This window comes from Buteo buteo, chromosome 13 (assembly GCF_964188355.1).
Source record: "Buteo buteo chromosome 13, bButBut1.hap1.1, whole genome shotgun sequence".
Lineage (NCBI taxonomy): Eukaryota > Metazoa > Chordata > Aves > Accipitriformes > Accipitridae > Buteo > Buteo buteo.
The window spans coordinates 18,856,060-18,882,884 of NC_134183.1; the positions used below are offsets into that span (position 1 = coordinate 18,856,060).

Here is a 26,825-nt window from a genome sequence, read left to right on the forward strand (position 1 = left end):
AGCAAATAAACACAGCAGCCAATACTTACAGTCTGCATCTGCACACACAATGCAGGGGTTTTTCCCTCCAAGCTCTAATGTCACCCTTTTGAGGTTGCTTTTAGAAGCAGCTTCCTTGATCAGTTTTCCAACCTGTAGCATTGAGACACAAAGAGGACACAAGCTGTTTCCCCTGAAAGTCTTAACTCAGTGTGTCAAGTGTGATGCTCACAAAGGTAGAAGAGCCTGGTGGGTAGCTGAAGCAGGTAAAAGTCAGGGATAGCACTCTTAAATGGTTTGAGTTTCCTACTGCTGTGATGTGTTAGGTCAAAAGCAGCCCCAGAATTAATGTTTGGTTTAGGCAGATCTGAAAGGGCAGGCTAAGTGTGAGAGCTACAGGAACTGTATCCTGAAGTTATCTGCTGCCCAGAGCTGCAGACCAAGGTATTTCCCACCCAGTGCAAGCTAGTGGGCAACACTGGCTATCAATGGGGCTCCAAGGTTTACGAGTTTTACTTTTAAAAATGGGGAATTCAACTTCTTAGAGTAGATCTTGCCAAGGCAATGATGAGAACTCACTGTTCCTACCTGTTACCATTCCCATACCAGAAAGCCATGCATGATTTTGACATTTAGGAGAAAACTACTTCTTTCTGAGAGTTTAGGCTGAACTGCTCCACACACAAGAGCAGCTGAGACATGTTCCTTCCAAGGCAGTACCTGAGGATGTCAACAAACTCCAGCTAGCTCTGCCATGGCTCTTTCTGCCCAGGAACCTGCTCTGACCATCTGGTGGAATTTATCTGGCCACCCTCTCCTGAAGGGAAGGATTTACTCTGCTCTCAGAATTTAATCAAAGTAATGTCAAACTAAGTTTTTTTCCTCCCAACAGAAAAATTGTTTCATACCAAATGTTTTCCCCAAATTCTGACTGACTGTGCTATTTCTTTTTTATACTGGTAACACCAAAACAGCAATTTCTCTTTCTATTTAAAAAAATTGAATTCCTCATAAGAAGAGCATAAACCAAGCATCAGAATCATTTCGTAATTTAATTTCATTAGAAACAGTATGAGTTAAAACTCTTTGGGAGCTTCAATTCTTAAGGCAGGTTATTTTTTTAAGTGTGACCTTATATTTGAATTTCCACAGTTTGTAACTGTTTTTCTTGTGTTTTACCTTTGCACATGGCAATCTTAACTTAATTTCTGCCTAAAAATACCATTGCCTTGGCGTGGAGCTGTGAGCAAGAAAAGCATGGGGCAGCTGGCAGTTATAGATCTGCATTTCTCATAGTTTGCCTTTGTAACTCGATCAAGACTCCTGAACTTAGCAGTACAGATCACCTCTAGTCACTCAGCAGCCTAGTCCTAGAGACAGCAGAAATAAGTGATGCATCATGCTGCAGATACACATAGCTTCACAAGAGGCATTACTACAAGCTAGCTGGCCAAAGAGGAACAAGTTAATAAACTAAAGGAAAGGAAGAAATCTAGATGGGAAAACTCGTGGAGTTTAAGATCAGTATTTCCAGGCTGGCACTGAGCCCAAGCTGGGGCTTAAAAACTAAGTCAAAATATATTTTGAATGAGCTTCACTTCCTGGCTCAGAAACAGTAGCATTATGCTGCAAATACTGCAGAGATGCAGCTGAACTCACAGATGGGTGGAGGGGGAAGAAAACACTTCTAAATTACACATGCATTAGCAAAGAATCTGTCTCCCTCGGTGTTTCCTGTACACCCATGGATTAGGAAGACAAGCACAACACCTATAGGAGTTTTTTGCCTACAGGCTCCAGCAGCTGCGATTTTCCTTCTGCCCCTAATCCACTAGATAGTCCTTTTTCATTAAAAACCCAAACAGATCCATGTGGGCTGGATGAGTCTATAAGCTCTATTGTTTTCACACAGCCAGCGTCTCATCTGGGCTAAAAGTTTCTGATCTAGGATCTGGAGAGAAGCATGTAACTGGGTAAACTCCTAGATTAGACCAACTATCAAGAGAGTAAAAGCTCATGGTGAACTTTTACTTTATTGCATTCGTGTTTGTTCCCATGATCCCTATACAGAAACAGAGGCTTAACACACCTTCTCCTATGGGATAAGCAAAGCAGTTAGCATGTACACAAAGCCACTAGATGGTACTGTTGTTAAATGCAGCAGCTTTTAAGGGTTCAGTGAGTTACCTTTACCGACCAAGAATACCATTCAAGGTAATTGGTCATCATTACACATTTAGATTACACTCTGCAATTTTGAGAATAGACATAAGAATGGATTAATTCGGCAAACGCTCAACAAGAATAATGTTACTCAAAGAAATAAAAGAGACTATATTTGCCTCAACTGCATCCATTGGTGTCAGCATTTCCATTGTTTGGACACTGCCTCTCTTCAGGGGGTGCATATATATATTGCAATAAAAATCTAGAGCAGTGACTGGAAAAACGTTCACATTTCTAAGGAAGCTTTTGTTTGAGAATTTTCAGCAGTGATTACTGGAGACAAATAAGTTTACATGTCAGAGCTGTGCTCAATTCCACAGACTAGGCCAAGCCATGGGCTCCTTTCCCCCGTATAGGTACAGAAGAGGATGGCTATAGGTGTCTAATAGTGCAGAGGTCTCACTTCCACCCCTCTTGTAAGCAAGGCAGCTGTAGCTATTTACAGGAAAAAACTGAATAGAAGGTGCTTTACTGTGCAGGTCTCAAAAGAAGCTCAAATGTTAATCCTGTCCACGTCAGCAGAGGAAGCCTCGGGCACTGGGCCATGTTTTTATTTAAGTCCTAGTTCCTCAGAAGTAACTAAAGCTGAGGAAGAATTGTTCAGGGCTCTGACTGACATGTTTACCAGTTGCACACGCTGGCAGGGCAGGACTGGCAGGCAAACTTGCCCAGAAGCTTCATCAGGTCAATGACACGATGTTAAGTCACTGCCAGCCTCTCCTGTAGACTGTCTTATCTTATGTCAGAGCATCTTTACTTACAGTTCTCACAGAAAAGTGACGGATTGGCAAAACCCATCTTACAGAGATGTGAGATTATCACAAGCGCAAGGACCTGAATTAGACAAATCCCAAACATTTCTGAGAAATCCTGTCACATGGAACGTAATGGAAAATGGTGCTGGCTATACAGAAATCGCTGACATTTCATTGGTCCAGTCTTATGTGGATGACAGTTTTAGAAGAGAATGCAAAGAGGACCAGCAGGTATTTTATGAGAAATCTATCACCTACCTTTGTTGATCCAGTAAAAGCAATTTTATCAATGCTGTGATGGGTAGAAATAGCAGCTCCAGCTGTGGGGCCATAGCCTGGCACAATGTTCACCACACCTGGAGGGAAACCCACCTAAAACAGAGGTTAAATACAGCTCTGTAGAGAGAGATTTTGAGCACTCTGGAGCTGATCTGCACTCCTGAGAGTGCAGTGCAATTCTCAGGAAGCTTGAATTAGTTGCACTATATTCCTTGCAATTAAGAATTGCAAGTTGCAGACAAGGAGCCCATACCAGATACATCACTGTTTTCCAGACTTTCCAGTAACATGGCTGTGTGCTACCAGCTGGAGTAGATGTGGGTGAAACTAACAGCCATGCGTAGGAAATGCCAAGTTTCAGTAAGAATTCTTGGAGAAGTCCCAGTTTCAAGTCAAAAGAGAGTAAGTCTTTTGGCCAAACTTGGCCCCCAGCTACTGCTGTGCAGCTGGAGCCAAGGGGTAACTGAATGAAAGTTTGTTTTGAACAAAGGTTGACATTTGTGGTTCTTCAGGGGCCGGAGGGATTAAGAAGTCGGTAAAACCTCACTAGATGATGGTGCTAATAAAACACGAATACAAGAGCAGATGGCAACAGATTTACTCCAGTTTCCACCACATTTACAACCCAGATTAGCCAACTAGTAATTTTGCCAAAAGACACAAATGGCAAAACTTTAGGTGAAATTCTAGTGCGAGGAGAAGTGTGGGACTTACTGGTCTGTTTTTACTTCCTGGAACAAGAGTTTCAAGGATTATGCTCTTCTAGGTTAGCCCTCCCCTACTACCAATTGCACAAGGTTGTTTGCCCTGCAATTTCTAACAGTGGAATTGCAAGATATTAAATGTTCACTTCATTTCTTGTGGCTTTTTAAAATAAATTCTCAATAAATGCAGTTGCTCCTTCCTAATATAGAAAATATTGAAGTAATTGCTCATGTACTACCTTGCAAAAAATTATCTTCATAAGATATTTCTTCCCTATTTTTTCTTCTCATAAATTGGAAGGGCAGTCTGAGTTCTTCTATGGATATGACAATGATAAAAGTGAGTTTAACAGAGTTTGCATCTTGGCTAATGAGTTTTCAAGAAAATACTGCATGTCAAACTGTGCAAGTAATGGTGTTTGGAGTCAGCAGCAAAGCCACAAGGAAGCAAAAAATTGGTTCAGGCCATCCTGAGCCAAAAAGTTTTTTCTGTTTTTCAGCAAAAATGAAAGCCAAAATATTTTGGTTGGCCCAAAATTATTTCATTGAACCTAACATATAGCTTTGCTTGTGTGTTAACATCTTCTGCATCCTTTTAAAGATTTTTTTAAAAAAAGTTTAACTTATTCTTCTGAAAAACTGCAAAGAATTTAGCTAATTCTGGGTGGAGAAAAGAGCATCTTCAAATAGAATTATTCTGCTCTAGTTACATTTCTGCCTTGAAGGACAATTGTGAGAAACAGGCAGCTTAGAATTTCAGCTCAAAACATTAATTTCACCAGAACTGAATGTTTTTTTTGAGGGCAATGCTATGCCTGTGTTTGGGGAGCTGTATGTCAGAGTGAAAAAAGCAGTGCTGTGGCAGGGCTAACTATAAGTCATGAAAACTGCACCCTATGTTCACTCTTCTTGTGTAACCTTATTAAGTCAATTAACTGCAGGAGATACTTAACTGGTAGTGTTTTTTGCACTGCCTTTCCTGACAGAGGAGGCCTAAGTGTCAATTATTAACATATCCTTCTATTTTCTCCCAGGCTAAGCCAAGAACAGACAAAATCATCATTATCATTAGACTGAGCCTAACAAACAGATTTTTCCAGCTGAGAGGCAACAAAAGGGTATCTACAACCCTTTTAGTTTTCCTCACAATTATTCACATACATAGATATAGGAAGCTGACGTACTGACCAGTCCTGGAAGGTACTGTGCACCCACCACCAGCTCTGTATGATTAATAGATCTGAGGGCACCTGAGATCCTACCTGACAGGCCCTAAACCAACATTTTGAAATCCCAACCTATGACCTTCCCTTTATGTCAGTATTGAGTTGGCTTTAAAGGCCAGACATAGCTGAATTGTTCTACAAACTGCAGAAATTATGAAGAATTGTTTCCCATGGCACTCTGTCTTGCTTGAATTATCCCACTTTAAAATCGTACAAACACAATACTGCTGTCTAATCGCACTCTTTTTTGTCCCGTTGTCTAATAAAACTGAGCTGTAGTCTTTCCCTCATTTGGGAGAGGGGAAGACATGGCAGAGGAATAAAAGCACCATTTTTTCTCTCTGCAGCTTCCTAAGAAAAGAAAAAAAACCTACAGGTTTTGTGATCTTTGCTGCCTCCCAGCCAGCCACTGTCAGTCAAGAAGGCCTTTGCAAGAAAAGACTGAAGACAGAGGTTGTTCTCACTTTCCTCTGTGAGGCTTTAATATCTTTAAAACCTACAAACATACACAGCCAATTCAAAATACAGTCTGGCTTACCACCTTAAAAGAACAGTACCTAGACGGGATGTTCAGATTTCCTTACCTCCTTGATCAGCGAGCCGATGTACAGCGATGTGAGAGGAGTTTGTTCAGCTGGCTTAATAACCAAAGTGTTTCCACAGCACAGCGCTGGTGCCATCTTCCAAACCAGCATTAGCAATGGGAAGTTCCACTGCAAGAACACAAGGCTGGTCAGATCAGCCCAGCAGAGTCACCTACTCACTTCCACACAGCATTATCCCCACCTTCACACAGCTCAGGGAGAAAGAAGCAACTGGGAGGACAGCCACAAAGAGAAGCGTCTGTTTACGATACTGAGTTTGCTTGGACTATGGAGTATAACTTCCTTGATTTCCCCCTGAGATCCAAAATATTGCTGGCAGTCCTCAAGCTAATCATGTAAGTTGGACAAACCTCTGCATGATGTGACCTCATTCTTTACAGGAGTTTGATCACACTTTGTACAGGATTTTGGCTGTTTACAGAAATTATTCTGGAGGCAGTGTCGTGATGCATCACTTCTGTACAGCATCCTTATGTGGGGGAACTACAGGGTGCAACTGCTCATTGAAAAAACCTCATTTTTCTGTGTTAGGTATTGGCTGAATAGTTATACAGTATCATTCAATTCCAGGTTTATAACTAGGAAACTGCAGTGGGTTGTTCAGTCATGGAAATCCAGGGGAGGTCTTATACTCCCTTCAAATTGTAAATTGCTCCTTTCCAATTAGTTTTCTTATTTGGAACTAGGAACCAGTCCACATCGGCTTCCTCTGTGCTAATCTCTTTCTTAGTCATGTGTATTTGTAGATCTTGGAGCCTAAGCAAGAAGTGGAAAATCTAGCTCACACTGAATCTCAGAAAGGTCATTTGGCAGCAGAAAGGATTTCTTCATTAAAAATAATTAATGCTGCTTTAGGGATGATGGAAGCAGGCCAACAGTAAGGGGACTTCTTGTCAAGACTCAAGCCAAGGGCCTTCAGCTATCAACAAAGCAGCCAAATATGTTAGGAATCCACAAATTCACACTTACAAATAAATTAGCAGTGTAGCTTTTAAGAGATGAGTTCTGTTCTAACGCAGCAGCCCTGAGACAGAGCAGAATTTAGTCTAATGTGCTATTCTTCAACTTGCCTCTCCCTGTTTCCCAGACCTGGTTCATTTCAGTGAACTTCTCCAATGGCCATATCCCATGATTTGCCCATTTGTCTTTTTCTCCTAAGCCTTCCTGAAGGCCTGATTTTGCAGCTTGAGCCATCCACACCTACATTACTTTTCTACACTTTCAGAGCATGACGTAACTCCATCAGAAGCCTTCTGTTGCAGAATGGCTGGTGAAAATAACAGTAAAAGACTCCAGGGCTGCCTCATGACATCACCTTGGGATACAGTTCAGTCATATGCTGCGCTTTCTAAGAACTTCCCTTCCTAAGAACGTTGGTTTAAATATAGTCAAGCCACAGGAAAATGGGAGGGCTGTTAATTGGTCTAGGGAGACATATGCAGAATAGTGACAAAATCTCTTTAAATCAAGTAGGAATACACAAACCCACAGACTGTTGGTATTAGATATCAAACTGGGAAAAAATTGGGGGGAGGGGGAGGTTGTTCTAAATAAACTGAAGACAGATGTGGTTTTGTTGACCCCAATCATCCTTTTTTCAAACACAGTGTTGAACTTGAGTCAAATTTGGTTCTGTACTTTCTATTGTATTTATTGCTGATGTAGGGTCAACCTGAAATACTAGAAGTGCCACTATGTCCCCTTATTGTGGCCTTCCAAAGCATTCTACATGTAGGCTTTTAAAGGGATAGTTTCCAAAGAATTGCTGAGTGCCAAAGGTGGCTAAGTGTGAGAGAGATACCTTTTAATTGGTGATCAACATGAGGAACCTGATGTTTTGACCTTAAGTCATAAATTCTAGTTGCTCACAAGCAGTCATATTGCTTGGTCAGCCAGAAAAGCCGTGCAGAAGTCATCAAGCCAAACGTCTGATAACTAGTACTGACCATCTCCCACTTTGCCTCACCCTGGCATTGCTAAATAGACCATACCATCTTATCACCAGGGATATAAGCTCAGTCCTGCTGAAGGAAAAAGCAAAATTTCCCCAGGTATCTTTGGGAACTGGTCCAGACCTGGTATTCCCAGGGTCCAGCAAATCCAATACCCCACATGCATTGCTTTCAGTCTCTCATATAACCTCATCCCAAAGGTAAAAATCTTCCATGGACTCTTATTGATCCAAGTACCCAAACAGAGAATCTTGGCACACCACCATTTGCCTCATGGCCTGTAGGATACCACATTCAAAGCATTTTACAACCAGACAGGAACAAACTGTGTCTCCCATGTAGCTGTAGAGTATTCCTGGTCATCTGTTTAAACGGAGCAAACAACACACACTAAAACTGGAGATATTCCAAGAACTAGCCACACTGTCCCCTCAGCAGAGAATGAGACCTCAAGGAAAAGAAAACTCTATTCAGTGAGATTTAATCACAGAAAGCTCAGAGAACAGCCAGGGGTTATTAATAATGGATATGATTTAAAACTCAAAACTATGCATCAGCACTAGGCAGCAAAAAGCTAGCACATGTAATGACAAGATGGTCATCCCAGCAGTGCAAGAGTCAGAGAGATCTGACTGGTCTCTGGTGACTGGTGTCAGCCTTAGAGAGGAACAGAGCATCTGATTAGGAGACCCACCCTTCCATCGCAGAGGACTTTGTGTTGCCAAGAGCAATTGGCATAGGGGTAAAACAAGAAACTACATCAGGCAACTGTGATGGGAGTTCCCTGAAGAACAGCTGTACTTAACTAGGAAGCAAATGGCTGCAGTATAAGATGGGAAGTGCACATGTACTTCTTCCAGTTCTCAGAGAGATGCAGAGCACTGTCACTGCTACTTACTGGAGTTATAGCTCCACAGACACCCATTGGTTCATGTCTGGTGAAACAGACAAAGTTCTCATCTGCAAGACAAAACAATAAAAGAAGACAAACCAGTCAAAATCCTTGCTTCTACAGAAACAGTGTAAGCCAACTGCACACTAACAGGTTGGGGACAGAACTAAAACCGTATTAGACAGAGAACCCTATATCTGTTCATCTTAACACATGCCTCTGGGACACTCCAGGCAGATGATCTGTTTGAGAATAGGTCTTGTGTTAGCTCAAAAGCCAAACTGCTCACGGTCACAGTGGAGCCATTTAAAACCAGGGGTTCAATTCCTTCTGCAAACTCCCTGTGTTGAGGCTCAGGGGAGGGTAACTCCTTACCACACTGAAGAGCAAGCACAAATTTCATTCAGATTGTGTCTCACTGAAAAGAAGAAAAGCACTTGTCTCTCTGAGGGCAAAAGTTTTTAAACCCATTTATTACAGGAATCATATTCAGTGTAAGCGGAATGGCACTTCCAGTAAGAAATTACAAAAAGATGAAACTCTAGGAGTAAAGTAATACCATTCATCTTAAAATACTGCTATTACTCTGTCAAAGAGAAAGCAGGAAGGACATTTTCCTTACAAATTCATTCTTGCTGAAAACCTAGTTTCATTGGGAAGATCTGACAGAAAACACGAACATTTCTAATTACAGTTTTTAGAAGTGATTTTAAATCAGGACCAATGAGCAGCATCCAGGCAAGCAAAGCTTCACGTTACTCTGAATGAGGGTGACAGATCTCAGTTTATATGACTAATATCACTCCTTTTGCTGACTGCACAGGCTGAGCTAGTTCAGCCCTTCAGAGCTCTTGTCTGGTGGCTAATTTTTGTCTGCAGTGCCTGTCCTTCACACAGCCTCAGTGATCACCCACATGCAGGAACAAAACAGGCTGATTTTGAAAATACAATGTGGCTCATCGTGCCACATGGACATCCGTTGTCTTAACTTGTCTCCCCAAAACCATATTTGAACTTACATAGCTGAGCCAAAGTGTTCTCTCTGTCCCTGTCACAACAGTGCAGTGTGACTACTCTGGCTCTGCAGCTTAGGAAACATTTTGAAAAACCTCTTTCAAGTGTCAGAAAAATTGACAGCGTTGCCCCAAGAGCTCAGTGCTGTGGCTCCTGAGAGGAGTCAACATCTCAGACCTTCTCTTTAATAAAAGTTAAGAAAAAGCACTACATGATCTCTCTGAACATCTGAGAGCCAGCACTGTCAGGGATGTGGGAACATCAGTGGAGGTGGGAGACACTGGGAGATTCCACACCAACCCTCTGCCACATCCCTGTGGCATCTAGGACAGCACAAGCGCTGCTGCCTTCATACAATTCTCCCTAGAAACCTCTGTCCTTACACTCTCTGACATCTTAATTCATTTCAGTGATACCTAATGAATAAACTCCCCTATAACGTGTAGGTTTTTTTCTTTAAGAATTAGTCTGAATTTAAAACCCAAAAGGTTTCTCTGTTAAAAAAGCAACAAAAGAGCCCATCCATTATTTTCCAGAGATCTATCCAGGCATTCACATTGTTCTCCCATTAGTTTAAATCTTGAAACCCATCTACTTAAAATGCATCCTGAGATAGAAAGGAAATGCAGGCTGTTTTTGCAGGTTTTCAGAAGTTGGCCTTTCCATGCATCTCCCTTCCAGCAGGCCTCCCTTCCACCCCCTCAAGCCTGATTCCATCCCAGCTCTGAAACCGGGTCTGAAGGAACTTACCCACTGGGATAGTTCTGCCCTGAATTTTATCAGCCCATCCAGCATAATATCGGAGCGTTTTTATACAACCTTCCAGGTCAATGAAATAAGCCTGCAGAAAAGGTTTTCCTGTGTCCATTGTTTCCAGAGTCTGAAAAAACAAATTGCATGCAGTCAGATAAGTCAATGTTTTTTTCTTAAAAAAAGCTTTTGGAGAAACTCCTTTTCAATTTTATTTTGCCTTGTGCTGCAGACATGGGGTTTCCTTCCCTCCCCTTATATTTAAGGAATGAAGTTGCTAATACAAATATGGTAGAAGGGAGACTAGACCCAATAACCCTGATGCATACAGAAGTTGCTTTGTTCAGTGACTGCAATGAAAGCGCATCTTCTGAAAGCCCCAAGAAGGTGGCTGTGGGTAAGATAGAGGGCTGTGGTCCGGGGCATTGGTCAGAAATGACGTGAGTGTCATGACTTCACCGTAACTGACCCTCCAACACAGATGTTCTGGATTCCAGATGGTGTCACTGAAATCAGTCAGACCCACTTTCCTTTTATTTGGAAATCTATTTTTTTCTACTTCACAGCCCTAAAACCAACCTCTGAAAAGCCTCTTTTGTCCACAGGATGATAGAAAACACATTTTTTACAGAGTTCTGGTAAAAAACCTTTGGGCTCAGATCCATGCTGCAACTAAGGCAAGGGAGAAGTTGCTTCACTAAAGCTGCATTGATGCTGAGCAGCTCTAAATGAAGTCCAGTCTCGGCCTGTGTCCTTCTCACTGTTCTGGACATTAGCTCAGTGAATGCTTTGTTCTGTACTCAGGTCATTAAACAGGATATTGGTGCAAATGGCCAGCACATCCATAAAGGAAGTACTATCCCCTGGTAGATTGAAACATCTTTGTTTACGTATGAAGTCATATCTCATCATCTTCCACAGACATTAGGGTCCAAGCAGCACTTGAACAGACATTCCCCTTGGAACAACTAGGATTGTTATCCACTCTGAACGTCTGCTAAAACAACTGATTTTTATAAGTCATTACTTAGCATGCAGCCAAGGCAGCTACGGCTGGTTTTCTGCAGTGAAAATAACAATGCCAAACAAGCCCTCCCAGATCAGGACAGCAGAAAGCTTGAAATGAGTGTCCTGGTTTATGGAAAAAGGAGGGTCCTCTGAAGTCACATCAAAAAGTGAGCAGAAAATGAACAGGGTATATTCACACTGACACAGATATTTTTTTTTTTTCCCTTTTATTTGCTGGCCAGAACTGCCAGACCTGGATTTTTTTGGTTTTGTCCTGCTGAAACTGGAGGCTGTCATGTGGTTAAGAGACACTGTGTTGGAGAAAGAGACCCAGCTCAAAACAGTCATGCAAGTACAGGCTCCTAAGCACATCCCATGTATGTTAAGTCCTACTGACCTCAGTGGGACATCAGCTCAGGAACTTAAAGATATCTAACAGCACTGAGTGTCATAAATGCCATTCCCCTGAAGATAAGCAGAGCCAAAGTGCAGCATTGAAGTGGTGAGTGCTCAGGTCCAAGATCTTAGAAATGGAGTGACAGTAGCCCTACACTGAGAGATGCTAGGATCTGTGGGCACAATTTGGAAAGATGTCCAAGGCCCATGGAGTCTAAAGGCTTCTACCAACTGCAGTGCATTTCAGCTTGGGTCCTACTCCCCTTGTTCTGCACCAGAAGGACTCCTTCAGGACAGGATGGGGAATCATTAGCAATAGTTCTTCAGTGCTGAAGTCCAAGTTAACACAGCTTCATGGCTATAAAGAGATTTTCCTGAGCCAGTAAATTCAGTAGGGAAACAAAGAGTTCCCACTTACACACATTTTAAACTTTGGATGACATCCAGCAAGAGAAAGATTCTCTTGCCAGCCCCCCATTTTAGAGGAAGCAATTTGCAAAGAAGTCAAACTGGCCTGCATTTTTTAAATAAAGGACTGAGTCAGTTGTAGTGGTTTGGGTTTGTTTGTTTTTGTTGTTGTTTGTTTTGGGTTTCTTTGTTGTTTGTTTGGGGTTTTTTTTGTTTGGGTTTGTTTGGTAGCTTTTTTTTTTTTTAAGATAAGAACTGGGAGACAGCTATGAACATTGATGACTGTTAAATCAAGAATATGTTTGTTGCTTTGAAAATTTAAGTATTTATATCTGTAATCACTTCAACAACCAGCTAAAGTTTTGAAGAGGAAGTCAACTATATAGAAAAACTAACAGCCTTCTTCTAAGACCCCTAACATCATCCTGCAGAATGAGGAAGATAAGCCATGACTCCAGCATGGACTCTTCTGCCCTTCATAAAGGGAGAGAAAAAAAACACATTAGGTAGATATGGATGCAGCAAAATCAAAAGGTTGGAGCTGAGTTATCAGCCAGCTGTTGCAGGTTTATCACTGCTCACCGATCAGAGTACTTACTGCCAGGATGACTCTGTCTCGCTCAAGAAGATCAGCCAGCTTGTGCAGGAGTCGTCCTCTGCTTAGGGCATCCATCTGTCTCCACGGAGACCCCCTCTGGAATGCTGCCTTCGCTGCTTCCACCGCATTATCCACATCGGGCTAGAGCAGTCACATACACAAGAAAACCTTAGGTTACAAGGAAGGAACTGGACAATGGCACAGAAACCCCATCAGGCTGCTTCCTAGCTGATGCTGTCGTGGCTAAAACAAGCTGTCTGACAAAACCACTTCCATTTTACTCCTGGATTTGAACCCAAGTCTGCAGTAAGTTTTGGCTTTGGCCTGGGCTCATAAACAACCTTGGGGTCAGAGCACCAATAGGGTCTTTCAAGGGTAGTTTTATGCAACTGGTTTGTTTATACAGTAATCCAGAATCATGTTCCTGCTGATACAGGATGTAAGTGACACTGGAGGAGGATGGAGAAACAAGATCCCAATTCTGTTCCCATTACAGCCTCCCTAAGTGTGACAGGCCATTGGCCTACATGAATCATCTTCCTCTGAACAAGTGTGGGAAGGAAAGTCCCCCATGAGAGAGATCATGGTTTTATCCAGGGGAACAATCACATCTCAGATCCCACCATTCAGTCCCACTGAAACCTATGCCAGTAAGAGTTAACACTCTAAAAAAGCTCCCTTAGATCCTAGATCATACTTCCAGAACACTTTTACCAGATGGGAAGGGTTTTGTTGGTCAGTGCTACAATAAAGGCATTTCACCTACACAGACTTAGTGCCACTCTCCATCTCCCAACTGCTTTACCACACTCTGGACCAAATCTAACCCTGTTTACCCAAGTTACTACTCAGACAGGCAGCAAATTCCCTCTCTCCCCACTGCACCATCCCCAGAGAAGCTTCATGCATTTTCTCTGGCCACAGTATGCCCTGGACTCCTCCCTTCTTCCCACATACATTGATTAAAAAAAGTGAAGGTAAGGGCGACCTCCCGACCCAGTGAAGTCAATGGGAACACTGCCATCAACATCCACAAGGCCAAGGCCGTACCCCAAGCATACATAAAGCATACTTCACCCTGACTTTGGACAGAATCCTGCTCTACGTAATGTCTGGCACAGCCCATGCCTCACTTCAGCTGATGGAGAACTTGCACCTCACCACAACATGTAGCTCAAGGGGGTGGGAAAGGAGGGAGGGTTTCAGGCCTTGATTGTTCCTCAGAGTGCTTCACCAGTTGCTCTCATTTACGTCTTATCTCAAGTCTTGTCTGGATACAATTAAGAAGTAAGCCTCTGCACTGATCCAACAAGGTCTGGTCATTCTCCCCTCATGGGGAAATGTGTGGTGCTCAACCAATTAAAATGTTATGGGGAGACATGTTGCCTTCTTACAGCAAAAGTTCATGGAGAAAACAGCAAGTCATCACCCACTGAAATGGCACCTTACACTAAATTTGGCTTCTTTTCTTTACAAGAAGATTACACAGCTGTAAAACAGTCTGACCTATACTGCCAGGAAAAGAACCCCACCCTTTTGGAAGGACACTGATGGGGAAACTGTTGGAGGAAACTTGCTGTTACAAGGGGTTAAGAATGGCTCTGGTCAAGCAAGTGTGGTGGCAAGGCAGAGGTAGCAAGCAGCCACTATGAACAGGCAGGCATGTCCTGCCTGGGGACCATCACCCACAGGCAGAACAGGCCTTCAGAATGGTTTGCTTCAGTTGAGTTGATCTGGATTCAAACTGGCACATCGCAAAAGCCAGAAGGCATCCCCAGCCACTGCATGCTTATGTACTCCTCATCCTGCCTGCTCGAATGAAGACTCAAGCTGAAAGAAGGCAATATTTTGTGTGACAAAGCAGACAAAGAAACACAAGAGGTGTGTCAGGTTTAAACAAGTCTTCCCTTAGCAGTAATTAGCTTCTGTGACCAGGCTTGGAGCACTGACATGCAGAGCATTAGGTCTGCAGTGGCACAGGCCACAACGCAGCATGCCCTTGGTATTGGGGGACTTCCCACCATCCTGGCACTCACAGGAACAGGGATGAGATGGCTGTGTGGGCAGAGGACTTCAGTGCATGCCCAGATCTTCCCTATCCTCTAAACATGGGAGCACCTGAGCCCCGCTGCAGCTCCTGCAAATGCTAGTTTTCATTCTTGTCTCTTTTCTCAGACACGCTGGGTACACATAGCGGCTTGAAGACTGCAGTCACTATCACACAAGCAAAAAGGCTTTCCCAAAACACCCTCAGGGGTAGCACCACCAAGTGAGATCTTGTGAGCCTGTACAGCTTCAATAGGCCTGAGAGACCAGCAAAAACAAGGAAATTCTTCAGGAAGGCTGAAATGCCATTCTTAATCCATCCTGTTATGACTAGGCATTAGGGGAGTCTGAATGGCATGTTCATTGCAGGCATGTTGCAATAGGTAGGCACAATGCGTGACAAAGAAACTCATAACTGTCAAGGTGCCAGGGACACACTGTGGTATACAAAACCACAAGGAGGAGGAGGTCCGTGCATCCTGGTGCTTAGTTCTGATCTACACAGATTTACAGGGTATTACATAAAAAGCTCCACTAAGAGAATATTAAGATTGCAAAGTCAAGCACTGCAGCATTGGGAAATGCCTGCAAACCTCCATACCCACCTTGGATGTTTGCATTATGATACAACCCCCAGTTACACAACCGCATACCATTTTCCCCTGAACAAACTCACACCGTTCTTTGTTCTAAGCTACCTCCTCCACATTCCTCCTCTACCTCAAGTCCTGCTCATCACTGCTCCATTTCTATCCTGCCCCTTTTTCCTCTCTCCTGTCTCAGCAGCAGGCTGCAGAGCACAGTGGAGACCATCACCCCACTGGCTCTGTGAGTAGGGAAAACACCTGCAAAAAATCCTTGCTCTGCTTCAGGCTCAATGTGCACAATACTGCTTCAGTTTGGCCAGTAAGGAGCCAGGGATGGAGCACACCCAGTGGAGACTGTCTTCAATTCAATTACTAACTTCTTCAGGAAGCCTCCACTGTGCACATCTTTGGAAAGGCACTTCTCTGACATAGGGCTTGAGCATGTCACAGTTTCTTGATTAGAAGATGTTCCCTGACCTGCTCCCCTGCAAACCCTCTGCAAACAGTATACACATTGCATTGCTCTAACTTTTGAGCCCAAGTTCAAAACAGCTACAAACAGCATCTTAACAGCCTAAAGTGTCCAAAACCATTATTGAGGGCATTGCAAACCTGCTGTAGGGAATAATATTCCTGCAGCCTCTTACCTCAGCCTGCCACTGCAATCTGAGGGGGGCAGGATGACTGAGAACAGAACCCTCTTACAACCCTTCAAAGATCCACATGGGAGAGTGAACTGCTCAGAAGTGATCATGACACACGCTCCAGAGCATCAAGTCTGCTTGACAGTCACAGCTGTGGACCTGCTGCCCATGCTCTGTGGCAGCCAGCTGAGCCAGGCACTCATTTGAGCAAGGAGCACCTTTCCCCCTGCCCCTGATGGATGTTAGCAAGCTGCTAATAGAAAAAAAGCCTGTCTTCAAGAGTTAGACAGCACCAGAGAAATAGCAATGGCACAAGTATTTTTACCTTCACATTGTAACACCCAGACAGGGTGGAAGTTCTGGGGCTGCACTATTTGCTGGGGGCAGAAGTCTAACAAAGAAAGCTATTCTTTCTCCATTATCAACCTGGCAAACACTTGGACCCTAAGCCATTATTTGGGAGGCAAAAAGCCTCCAAGCATCCAGTGGAAGCATTTGCCATTTTATTTTCAGTGCTTCTTTTTCCACACAAGACTTTCCTTTATCCCCCAACTATGCCATCAAGGGCAATCCTGTCTTAAATTCTGTAACTAAAGAACAAACAACAAAACCTTTGCTCCTAGCCTCATAAAGCATTGGCCAAGTTTCAGCACCAGACTAAATTGTCATCACTGAGATATCAGCTGCCAAATTCCCACCCCTCACGTGTAGACTAAGCAAAACACACTCTGCACAGCCAGGGAGGGGCAGGTTTCTGTTCAGGGCTAGGGAAGTGGAGTCCCGCTCCCAGCCTGCTGTGAAGGCAGAGCCAACCCTGCCACAGCACAGCTGAAGCCAGAGCCAGCACCAGGAACTGCCACCCCTGCAGTGGTACTGACCAACACAATCAAGTATGATGGCACATGGGGACAAGATGCTGGAAAGCACCACCAAACACAACTCACCACTTTCTGTAGTGACTCCAACAGACTGGAGTTACAGATCTAGGAGGGGATGTTCAACCAGGGCAAAGGAAGTCTCAGGGGACTCAGTTTGCCAGAGGACAGTGGGACATGGTCAAGTGTCACCTGTAGCCAAAAAGCTAGTTTGGGATGCTTCTTTCCCATGACTCTGCTTTCTAGCTAATCCAGATCCAGGTCTAACCCCACTCAGTCTATCACAAAAGCCTATTTAGAGCAAAAAAAATTTTTTTTTTTTTTTTTTTTTAAAGTATGATGTAAAGGGGTGGAAGAAGAGGCTTTCAGCACCCAAGGTGCAGCTAACTTACATTCTTGCCTGCAATTATTCTATGCACCAAGGAGTCAGCCAACTATGCTGAATATCCACGGGCAGAGGGCTCCACTGACTGGCCCCAAAGAAAGGTTTACAGTGACTCTCCTGCAAGCTAGAAGCTGAATGTTATCCTTGAATTCAGGCAGAGACAAGTCTCAAGGATGCAAACTGCAAAACTGGCCTTTTAGTTCTGCATAATGAATTTCTTTAACTAAGTCATTAAGAATCAGGCTTGAAATACTCATGTAATGCTCTGTAACTGCTTGAGGAGACACTTCGCTCAGGGAACAATAACAATGTCATGGATTCTGCCTAGCAAAATACAGTTGCATCAGAGTTAGCTTCAACTCCACTGTTTACATGCCACTGCAATTCAAAACAGTTGTGTCCTACCCAGTTAGTATAAAGAAATTACACATAATGTTTGGTTATGTCTTAATCTGTAATTGTGCCACAGATGCACAGATCTCCCATGGTAATAGGTCTCAGAGGCTGCTTTAGTGCCATCCAAAAAGAACAGCTACCTTACACACTATTTGCATGCAGGCTGGAGGCTTGTATTGCCAAGCAAGTTTGCTCCCATCTCCAGAAGGGTCAGGCTCTATACTCTACACAGTATAATACCAGAAAACACACTGCCCCTGCTCAACTAGTATCACTCCTACTAGGAAAGGATCCCCAAGGCAGCTACCTAGCTGGAAACCAGGCATTGGGCCTCACAAGTGTTGGACAGGCTTAGATACTAAGAAAAAGATACCACAGTACAAACAGAAATGTCCACACTGCCCATCACATACTGCCCACAGCAATGAGCAGCCAAAGCCCTGGTACAGCAGAGAAGCCGTGAATCACCTTCCCATGACACACTGCAAAAAGCCAGCTCTTGGGCCAGCTCCTTCCCATAGATCAGGCCAGTTGGCCCATACGTGATGAGCTGTTTTGGACAAAAAGCGTCACATCTGATTGTTCCTCACCTCAGGCTGTTACCAAACCCAGGCAGTTATGTCCCAGGCTAATCTACATCACACCAGGGCCAGGGACTACTAAAGTTCTTGGGAGATACTGGTTTGGTTTAAACTGAGAGTTGCCATATTTGTGCAGGAGGCCAGAACCTGTGATACCAGTTGGTAAAGCAGCACCACGTCTCCAGCAGAAAGTGGGCAGTGTTTGCATGACTGAGCTTAAATTCCCCCAAGCACTCAGGTTATTTGTTGATTGTGTTTAAAATAGGGCGAGTTTCAGTTCGGTGTCTCCACCAGGTTGCCATGCCGTTTGTGTATAAACCACTCCCAACACAAGGCCCAACTTCTGTCAGGGATGTGCATACACCATCATTACTATTTCCCCAGACTGGCTGCTTCCTTCCAGTCTATAACACAAGAACGATGCTGAATCTCATTCCTCTGACAGTGTTTGGCAGGGAGTTCCTACGAGGGAAAGTGACTCTGCCGAGTCGGACAGGATTGATCCCACCCACCCTGTGTAATTCTTGAGCAGCACATCCAGTGTCCCAGACCTTCGGTTTACAGTCTGGCCAGATGTATGTTGTCATTAAAAGCCAGCTTTTCCTCTGTGTGCCTCCCTACAAAAGGGAAGTCCCTTAGAAACTGTCTTTTGCACTGCCTTTTCAACAACACTTACCTTGTCTCCTTCCTCAATGTCACAAATTTTCTCCAACGTTGAAGGGTTGTAGGTGGGGAACTTCTTTCCACTTGTAGACTCATGCCATTCATTGTTAATAAATATCTGAAGAGAGAACAAGAGGAGTGGGATGGGGAGGAGAAAAAAAAACTGATGTAGACAATGCAAAAAAACCACAAGTACTCCTCAAAGGTCCCGAGGCTCTTCAATTTCCATTGATGGCAGTCAAGCATGTTCAGTCTCTCTCCCAGGGAGACCGTTTGCGATACAGACAGCATTTATCCAAACTAGAACCTGAGCCAGAGAACAGACGAAAAAGCCTTCGTGCACCCAGTTAGTTTTGAGGAAGACAGAGGATGGGGCCCACACAGTATAACACCATAATTTGGCAATGAGAAACAGACAGTTTTTGAAATACATCTCCATGGGAACAGCAAGCAGACACCAAGAGAAACTCGTATGGTTCAGGCAAAAGGAGCCCCTTGTTACATGCTACAAATGAAATGCCAGCATACAATATTACTTGGTTGTTTGTATCCTGCCCTGGGCTACTTCCACGACTTGCCCCCTGCAGCACTGTCCGGAGGAGGGCAAGTACTGGCTTAGTTCTACCCCACCATGCCTTGCCACGGGCTAGATCAAGCCTCCCACATCACTTGGAGTCGTCTGTGACAAGATTTAAGTGTTTCAAAATATTGCATTTCCAGAGCAAGAACAAACAGTCCCAGTGTTGCGTAACTGAAAATGCATTAAATACTAGAGTGTTGTTACTCACTGTAAACAGAACATGAATACCTATATACAATGAATTGATTCAACATGCATCTTACCCACACTGTGATCTAACTTGGCAGTGTTATATTTTATAAATATACTTCAAGTAAGATTAGATGAAGTAATCTTTATTAGTAGCCTGTTAGCAACTGTAAGCTAGTACTTTTACTTGGAAGTCATCCACATTTACAATCTTGTTTATGAGTCGCTACACACCACCAGGAGATTAATGTTGCATCCCTTACATTCAGAATTCCCACTGCTTTGGGTCATAGTTTTCTTTCCTTGGGCAGCTTTTTTCCTGAAAGCAGTTTCTCCTGACTATTTCTGCAAAAAGCATCTGAGATGTAACCAGCATAGAAGCTGCACTTTTGGACCCACCTGTTTCAGACAGGCAGAAAAAAAGAAAATCTTGGAAAAAAGTTGTCAAGTGAAGTCACAAGAAAAGATACGTTAGAAATATTAACTTGACACTAATGCTCCCAAACTACCTCTGTTATCCAAGTGCTGCATTTTAACATTTACGCATTTTAACTTCAGTTTTCCTTTGTTTCACTAATAAAGAAAGTAATATTATAAATGTGGGTGATACGACAGGAACTGTAAAATTACAGCATCAGGTATATCCTCACAAACTAAGGATTGGGGAAGGATACCATTCTTCCTCCACATTCAACATTAATTCTATGTGAAAGGGTTGGGATGGGAAAGCGATGTTGCTATAAGTAGTAAAACACAAGAGTGACAGGATCAGGCTGTTTTAAATGTAACATATATGCTGGCATCATTCTGGGAATCACACCACATAGCCCTAGTCTTTGGTGCCAGGACTTGAAATCAAACAGAACAGTGTATCAGCCGTTCATGCTTCATACTCAGGATTTGGGACACGGGATTGTGGACAGATCACTTCCATCACACATCCATGACAAGCATTAAGCTGCTCTATAAGTAAGATCTTTGTTGAAAATTTTTCCTCTCCTGCAGCCCCGTAACTGGTAGAACCGAAAATAAAAATCTCCGCTAAGCAGACGAAAGTGTGCCGTCAGCTGTAAACATCTGGTGAAACTCAGAGCTTGTAGAAAACCCCTTGCAGTTTTATGAAAACTGACTGTGGCTCATTATTTTCTCAGATGCACCAGGAGCATCAGATCAAATGTCAAATTCACACTTTTAATTAACATTGGTTTCCACTTTTAAGAGACTACCTTGATACCTTCAGTGCACAGAGTCTCTGGCAAAACTCTAGCGAATAAAAAACGCATGTTTTAAAACATACATGGCTGCAGGATCAGATCCCTAAGGAGTATTTAAAAAAGTGTTCACAACAATAAAAATAACAAAAAACAGAACATTTGGATATTTAAGAAGAACTCTAATGGCCGTGTCCATTTTGGATGCAGCAAAGAGCTGTTTGTGCAGCATTACGCCATTCTGCAATCAGCAGCTGCAGATCCAATTTGCTGCTAAATGCAAGTTTATCTTACAAAGAAAAAGTAGATAAATTTGGGATGTTAAAAATTAATCTAGTCCAGTGATTACCACTAATTGCTAATCTGTTTCAGTACTTCAGATGCATAATTCAAATCAACACCTCACTGGATAAGCTATTGCTGTTTACTCCTTCTCACTGCAAGAGAACGAGCTTCAAGTTTTGCTTTTTCTTTTTTTTTAATACTTAATACAGAAATGTAGCAGTAATTAATATACTCATTCAGCCCCTCCAGCTCTTTTAGTCCAGCCACATAGTTCAAATTATGGCAGTCAAGGCTGCCTAGCAGCACAACCAGCCAGGATATTTTCCCCACTGCGCAAGACAGCGGGTCAGGCTGTTGTGGAACAAAAAGCGCCTCGGCTATTGCAGAGCTACGGCTGTGTTAGGGAGCAGGGATTTCTGCAGCGGTGCTCAGCTCCACACCAATGCCAGCCTCACCTCAGAGACAGAGTAATCATGCTCAGGAGCCTTCAGTTAAATCTGAAAGGTCAGGAGCAACCCTTTAAAGGTCATTTAAAGGGAAGATCAATGGAGACCAGAGAGATATGGGTTTGTGTGGGCTTGTTGCCTGACTCCTCATCCTGCAGGGAGGCCATGGAGGAGCTCCGTTGGGACGGCGAACCACCAACAAGATGTGCGTGAACACCACTCCTCTTCGGGAGCTGCGGGGTGGCCCGATCCCATCACAGAGCCCTTTTGCAAGGCCCAGTCCTGCAGGACGTTGGCCCTCCTCCACGCTCCCTGCATTCACCAGGACCCAAACCTGTCCTCTGGCACCGACCCCCCCCCCCCCCAGCAGCACCCCATCCCACCACAGGGGAGCTTCACACCAGGCCAGGGAAGGATGAACAACCCAGGCAAGCAGCTTCTTCGCAGATAAAGCCCTTCTTGCCTCTGCCCGGGCTCACCCCATCCAAATCCAATTTCACTGAGCGCTAACGTGATGCTAAAAGCATTTACCGGGTCAGTTTGCAAGAGCTGCATGGGGCACTTGGGAAGATGGCCGTCAGGGTGACCGGGAGCGGACAGGCCAGCACGGCACCGCAGCCCTCTCACAGCAGGCTGGCCACTGATCGGCCTGCCACACGGCCAGGGAGAGGTGCCCGTGGGCACCTGGGACAGAACCACAGGTTTCGTGGTGGTTTTTTGGTTGTTTTTTTTCTTTCTAAAAAAATGGTGGTTTCTTGGGCTTTAGGGACTGGGGCAACAGCAGCTCCCCTAGAAACGCCATGGTCATCTGCTTGCTCCAGTCACTCAACCACACTCGCATCCCCATAAGCCTACCATGTAGGGCGGCAGGAGGAATAGAAAAAAAAAGTAAGAAAAACAGCACAGAGGGATAAAATTTTACATTACAAAAATAATACTTCACCACGAGCCTGACTCCACCAAGCGCCGGCGACGCCACGGCGGCGAAGCCCACCGCCCACCTCCCCTCGCCGGCTCACCTTGGTGTACTTCACCTCCAGGCTCCGCAGGGGCCGCGGCAGCGGCGGCACTTTCCTGTCAGGCTGCCCGTTCTCCACCGCGCCGTTGAGGGCGGCCATGGCCCCGCCGTCGAACCCGCGCCGCCCTCTGCCGCTAACAGCCCGCGGCGCCGCCTTAAGAGCGGCGCGCGCCGGGCGCCGCCGCCCACCCCCATTGGCCCCCGCCCCGCCCCGCCCCGCGCCCCGCCCCCGCCCGCGCCCCGCCCCGTCGCGCCGCCGCCGCCGCCGCCGCCGCCGCCGCCCTCAGGTAACGGGCGGCGCCGCCCCGCCGAGGCCTCGCCGAGGCCTCGCCGCCGCCGGCAGGCCGGGGGGCGCCCGCGGGCCGCGCCCGCCGCCTCGGGGCTCCCCGCGGGGCCGTGGCGGGGGGCGGGGAGGGCCCGCGGGGCGGCGGAGCGCTCTGCTCGGAGGTTGGCCGTCGGTCGCGGCCTCTCCCCTGGTGAGGGCAGCGAAGGAGGGGGGCCCTGCCCCGGCCACCCGGGGGGGTCGGGGAGCAGGGCAGCCACCCCGGCTTCTCCCAGAGGGTGGCGTGGGAGGACGTGCCGTCTGCTGCCTCCTGCCTCTGCTTCCCACGGCAACCTGCCCAGAAGTCGGTCTCTCCGCGGGAACACCTCCGCTCTCCCCAGGCACGGTGTGGGTGTCAGGGAGTGGCTCGTCTGGAAGGCTCTCCCCTCACCGCTCACGTTACCTCCTCTGCTGCCAGCTACGAGGGCCTTTCTCTGCCGCTCCCGGTGCCCTGACTTCCTTACCCCAACCTGCACCCCCCTGTCCTTCGCTCAGTGCCTCTGCAGAGCTTCCCAGGGCTGATCAAGAAGAGAAGGAAGAAGCGTTACATCGAATGTCTGCTGTGCGGCTGACAGCGACGCCTCCGCATCCTCGTGTGCATACCTGAGTCTGGGACCAGTTTGACCACCCGTTTGACTATCCCAGTCAAAGGACGTCAGCCTACTGGGGCAGGAGCAGGGCCTTCAGTTGAAACCTCCTGCAACGACAACCAAAATACTTGTGTCCCGCACAGTCAACCTCCAGCATGGTGTTCATAGTAGCGTACTCCGAACGTTGAGAAAGATGCTGTCTTTCAAGAAGTCCTAAAGGATATGGAACATGTCTGAAGTGACAGATCTAGGCTCTGTGCCTGAACAAGTTCATTATGTATTGCTTAACTTCATTCTGAATAAAATATGTGTAAGTCTTTGCAGGCTGGGGGCCAGGACACTAGGAGCACCCTTACACCCCCACACACATGGAAGATAATACAACATATTTTCCATATAACAAGTGGCAAGATGCCTGAAGTTATCTTACAAAATGTTTCACAGAATCTGTAATCCCCAGCAATAGTCAGCACTTTGCTGTTAGAATGCTTAAAAATGCTCAGTGCTTCCAAAGGCAGATAGCCTGTGATATCATAGCGGTAGAAGAGTTAGTGCTGATTCAGAAGGGAAAGTACCACTGATGAATCAAACCCCACCTCCTGCAGCTTGCAGGATATTCATGGAGGTCCTCTGCCCAGGTGAAAGCCTGTCTGATGGTGTTTGGTTCCTGACAGCTGCCAATAACACAGAGGAAGATATTCTTTTTTCCCCACAATCTACATATCTTTACCAGACAAATGACTGAATTGATTTCTATGAACTGTTAATATTGAAGGACTCATCCTGCCTAGCAGTTGCAAGATGAAATTTTCTCTTCAGATGGGAAGGTGCTTCAGTTATAAATAATTTGCGGGAATATCCTTGTATGCAATGGCAGAATCAAATGAGAAGATTAAGGGATGTATTACAACAGCAGAAACGTTATTTCTAAGCTGTCTGGTTTTAACTGTCCAGTTGCTATTTCCCACAAAAGCTACAAAAACATCAAAGCTAGAAGAATCTCTTAACCAAATCCCAACGTACTCCTAGTCCCAATAAAGAGGAGTTTGGATCCAAGCTATCCTTAGATGTCATCAACAAAACTACAAGGTGACTGATAGGATGTGCAAGTTGAAGTCTGAGACAGAAGACATTTCTGTCTATTCTCTCTGGAAAAGACATGGTCACTGTTCCATTCTAGGGCCAGTGGCATGGTCTGGCAACAGAACTTTTTTGGGCCTCTAGTAGTTTGCCTTTTCTGGTTTTACCAGAACATATCACAACACTATAGGCAATAATTTGGTAGTTCGAGTATCGGGGAGCAAGGAGGAAATCGTTACAGAGGTGACACAATATCGAGAGAATTTATACATTTCTGTCTGTATTTTGCCCACAGAAACGGTCAGCTGAAGTGGAAAGTACTCTTGTAATTAGAGGACAAAGCATCTGGATGAGGGGAAAGGTGAATAAGAAGTTCCAGGACAAGTAGCGTCTAAAGAGTCATTACAGTGGGTTGTCTCGTGTGGAATGACCTTGTCTCTTACATCTCATGAGGTAGATTTTTTACAAGACATTCCTGGGAAAATTATTTTAGGCATTATTGCCTCTTTGAGTGAATGGTGCAGTGTGAGATGATGTATCTAAGGCAAAAGTACCACATGCAGGGGTTGGGGGTGTGTAAGCCTTTTAGAAGGCTGTATGAAGTGAATGAATTGTGAGTCAGTGACATATGAATGAGCTGAAATAATAAACTTTAACCAATATACATAGCTGTATGCAATGTTTCCCCTAGTAACGTCACAAGAAGAGTAACAAAACGTTCCACCGTCAAAGAGTTTTGCAGACACTGACTGGTCCCTTGTTGGGCAAACTCAGTCCTACCGTAAACAGGAACAACTCCACCAGCCTCAGGAGGTGTGTCTTTTGTCGCTGGTGCTTATATCAGATCCACAAAGGTGGAAACGCTCGCTCCTCCAGACTGCCGAATGGTGAGCTCAGCAGGAGATGCCCTAAAAGCAACAGCAGAGCCCCGATCAGAACAAGTGAGAGGCGTTTTATATTAATTCCCATGCTCCAGGAGGGCCATGCCACCATTCAGAGAGAAGCATTGAAAAAAATGGGGTTTACCTAAGTTTGTAACAGTTGATAAATGTGTCAGAAACAGACGCAAGAGGAAAAGCGTCTGTTAATGAAAGGTCACATTACTATTGAGTCACCCTGTTATGTTCCACTGTTGCAGCAGTGTTTGCAGAGATGTCTGCAATATGTATCCTTAACCTGCTGCACTGACTGCGATAGCTGTGAATTCCCTGGTACTGCGCTTCTCTGCAGAGCTGTATCTCACAGAAAGTTCCTAGACTGTGAGTACAACAGCTCTTCTCTGCCAGCCAGCACAAAGATTGCCTTTCCTCTGTTGGGTCAGACATGTACACTCTTAAATCTGCCACCATGAATTAGACCTGACCACACTTTTCTGTGCCTGTCTGTCTGTGCCAGTCTCTCTGTGCCAAGAACAGTCACAGAACATGTTCATGCTATGGTGTAGCTGTCTCCTATCTGCTATGGATGCCAAGGGTCTCTGCAGGAATTAATTTCTCAGACTTACCCACCACATTTAACCATAATGAAGGGACTATTGCTGGTGGTAACTCCTCCTCCAAGTACACTCTGCTCCTGTTTGCATGTGCCTTATGTCCTGTCTCCACACCGGGAGTGCAGGGGGGTTGTATCCAGCAGATCAGTGAAGACGTCTCCAGATCACCTAAGACCATGATGTTTCTGGGCAACTTCGGCATCCTGCCCCATGGATGAAGACGGATTTGGCAGTGGGGCACATACTCGCGTACAGGATGGTGATTTGCCCAGCCAGCAGTGGCGTAGCCATTGAGAGCTGCTGTACAAGTTGATCAGTTGATATTTCAGTGATATTTTGCATCGAGACCTCAGCCTATGCTTCAAGCGGACCAGAAGTCCCATAGCTCTGTAGAGTAGTTAACATGGCACAGAGCCAAAGCTTATTCCGCTTATTTTACATATACCCTGAAGCACATACACTCACAAATACACGTGTGAAACAATATACTCTAAAAGGCTGCACACTCCAGCATTCAACAGCTAGGAGAGATCAGAATTTGCCTGGGTTTGTGCATCTTGATGAACTGTAATTGAGTTATCCATGCCCTTTTCCTACAGACATCCCCCTCACTCTGCATTGGCAATGGTTGCTGCTCCTGAGT

The 26,825-nt window shown here is 45.0% G+C and overlaps 1 protein-coding gene across 4 annotated transcripts in view; it reads right to left on the reverse strand.

Annotated features, from left to right (window-relative positions):
- Window positions 1–22,837, reverse strand: part of ALDH1A3 (aldehyde dehydrogenase 1 family member A3) — a 37,091-nt gene extending 14,254 nt beyond the window's left edge. For all 4 annotated transcript variants that reach the window (XR_012652765.1, XR_012652764.1, XR_012652763.1 and 1 more), the window contains exons 1-8: window positions 22,700–22,837; window positions 18,983–19,087; window positions 12,793–12,933; window positions 10,383–10,512; window positions 8,625–8,686; window positions 5,754–5,882; window positions 3,219–3,332; window positions 30–132 (exon numbers count right to left, since the gene is read on the reverse strand). Coding sequence is in view for 1 of the 4 variants with exons in the window: in XM_075044971.1 (XP_074901072.1) it covers window positions 30–132; window positions 3,219–3,332; window positions 5,754–5,882; window positions 8,625–8,686; window positions 10,383–10,512; window positions 12,793–12,933; window positions 18,983–19,087; window positions 22,700–22,798 (883 nt within the window). In the remaining 3 variants the exon portion in view is untranslated. The remainder of the gene's footprint in view (window positions 1–29; window positions 133–3,218; window positions 3,333–5,753; window positions 5,883–8,624; window positions 8,687–10,382; window positions 10,513–12,792; window positions 12,934–18,982; window positions 19,088–22,699) is intronic.
- Between the last annotated feature and the right edge of the window lie 3,988 nt (window positions 22,838–26,825).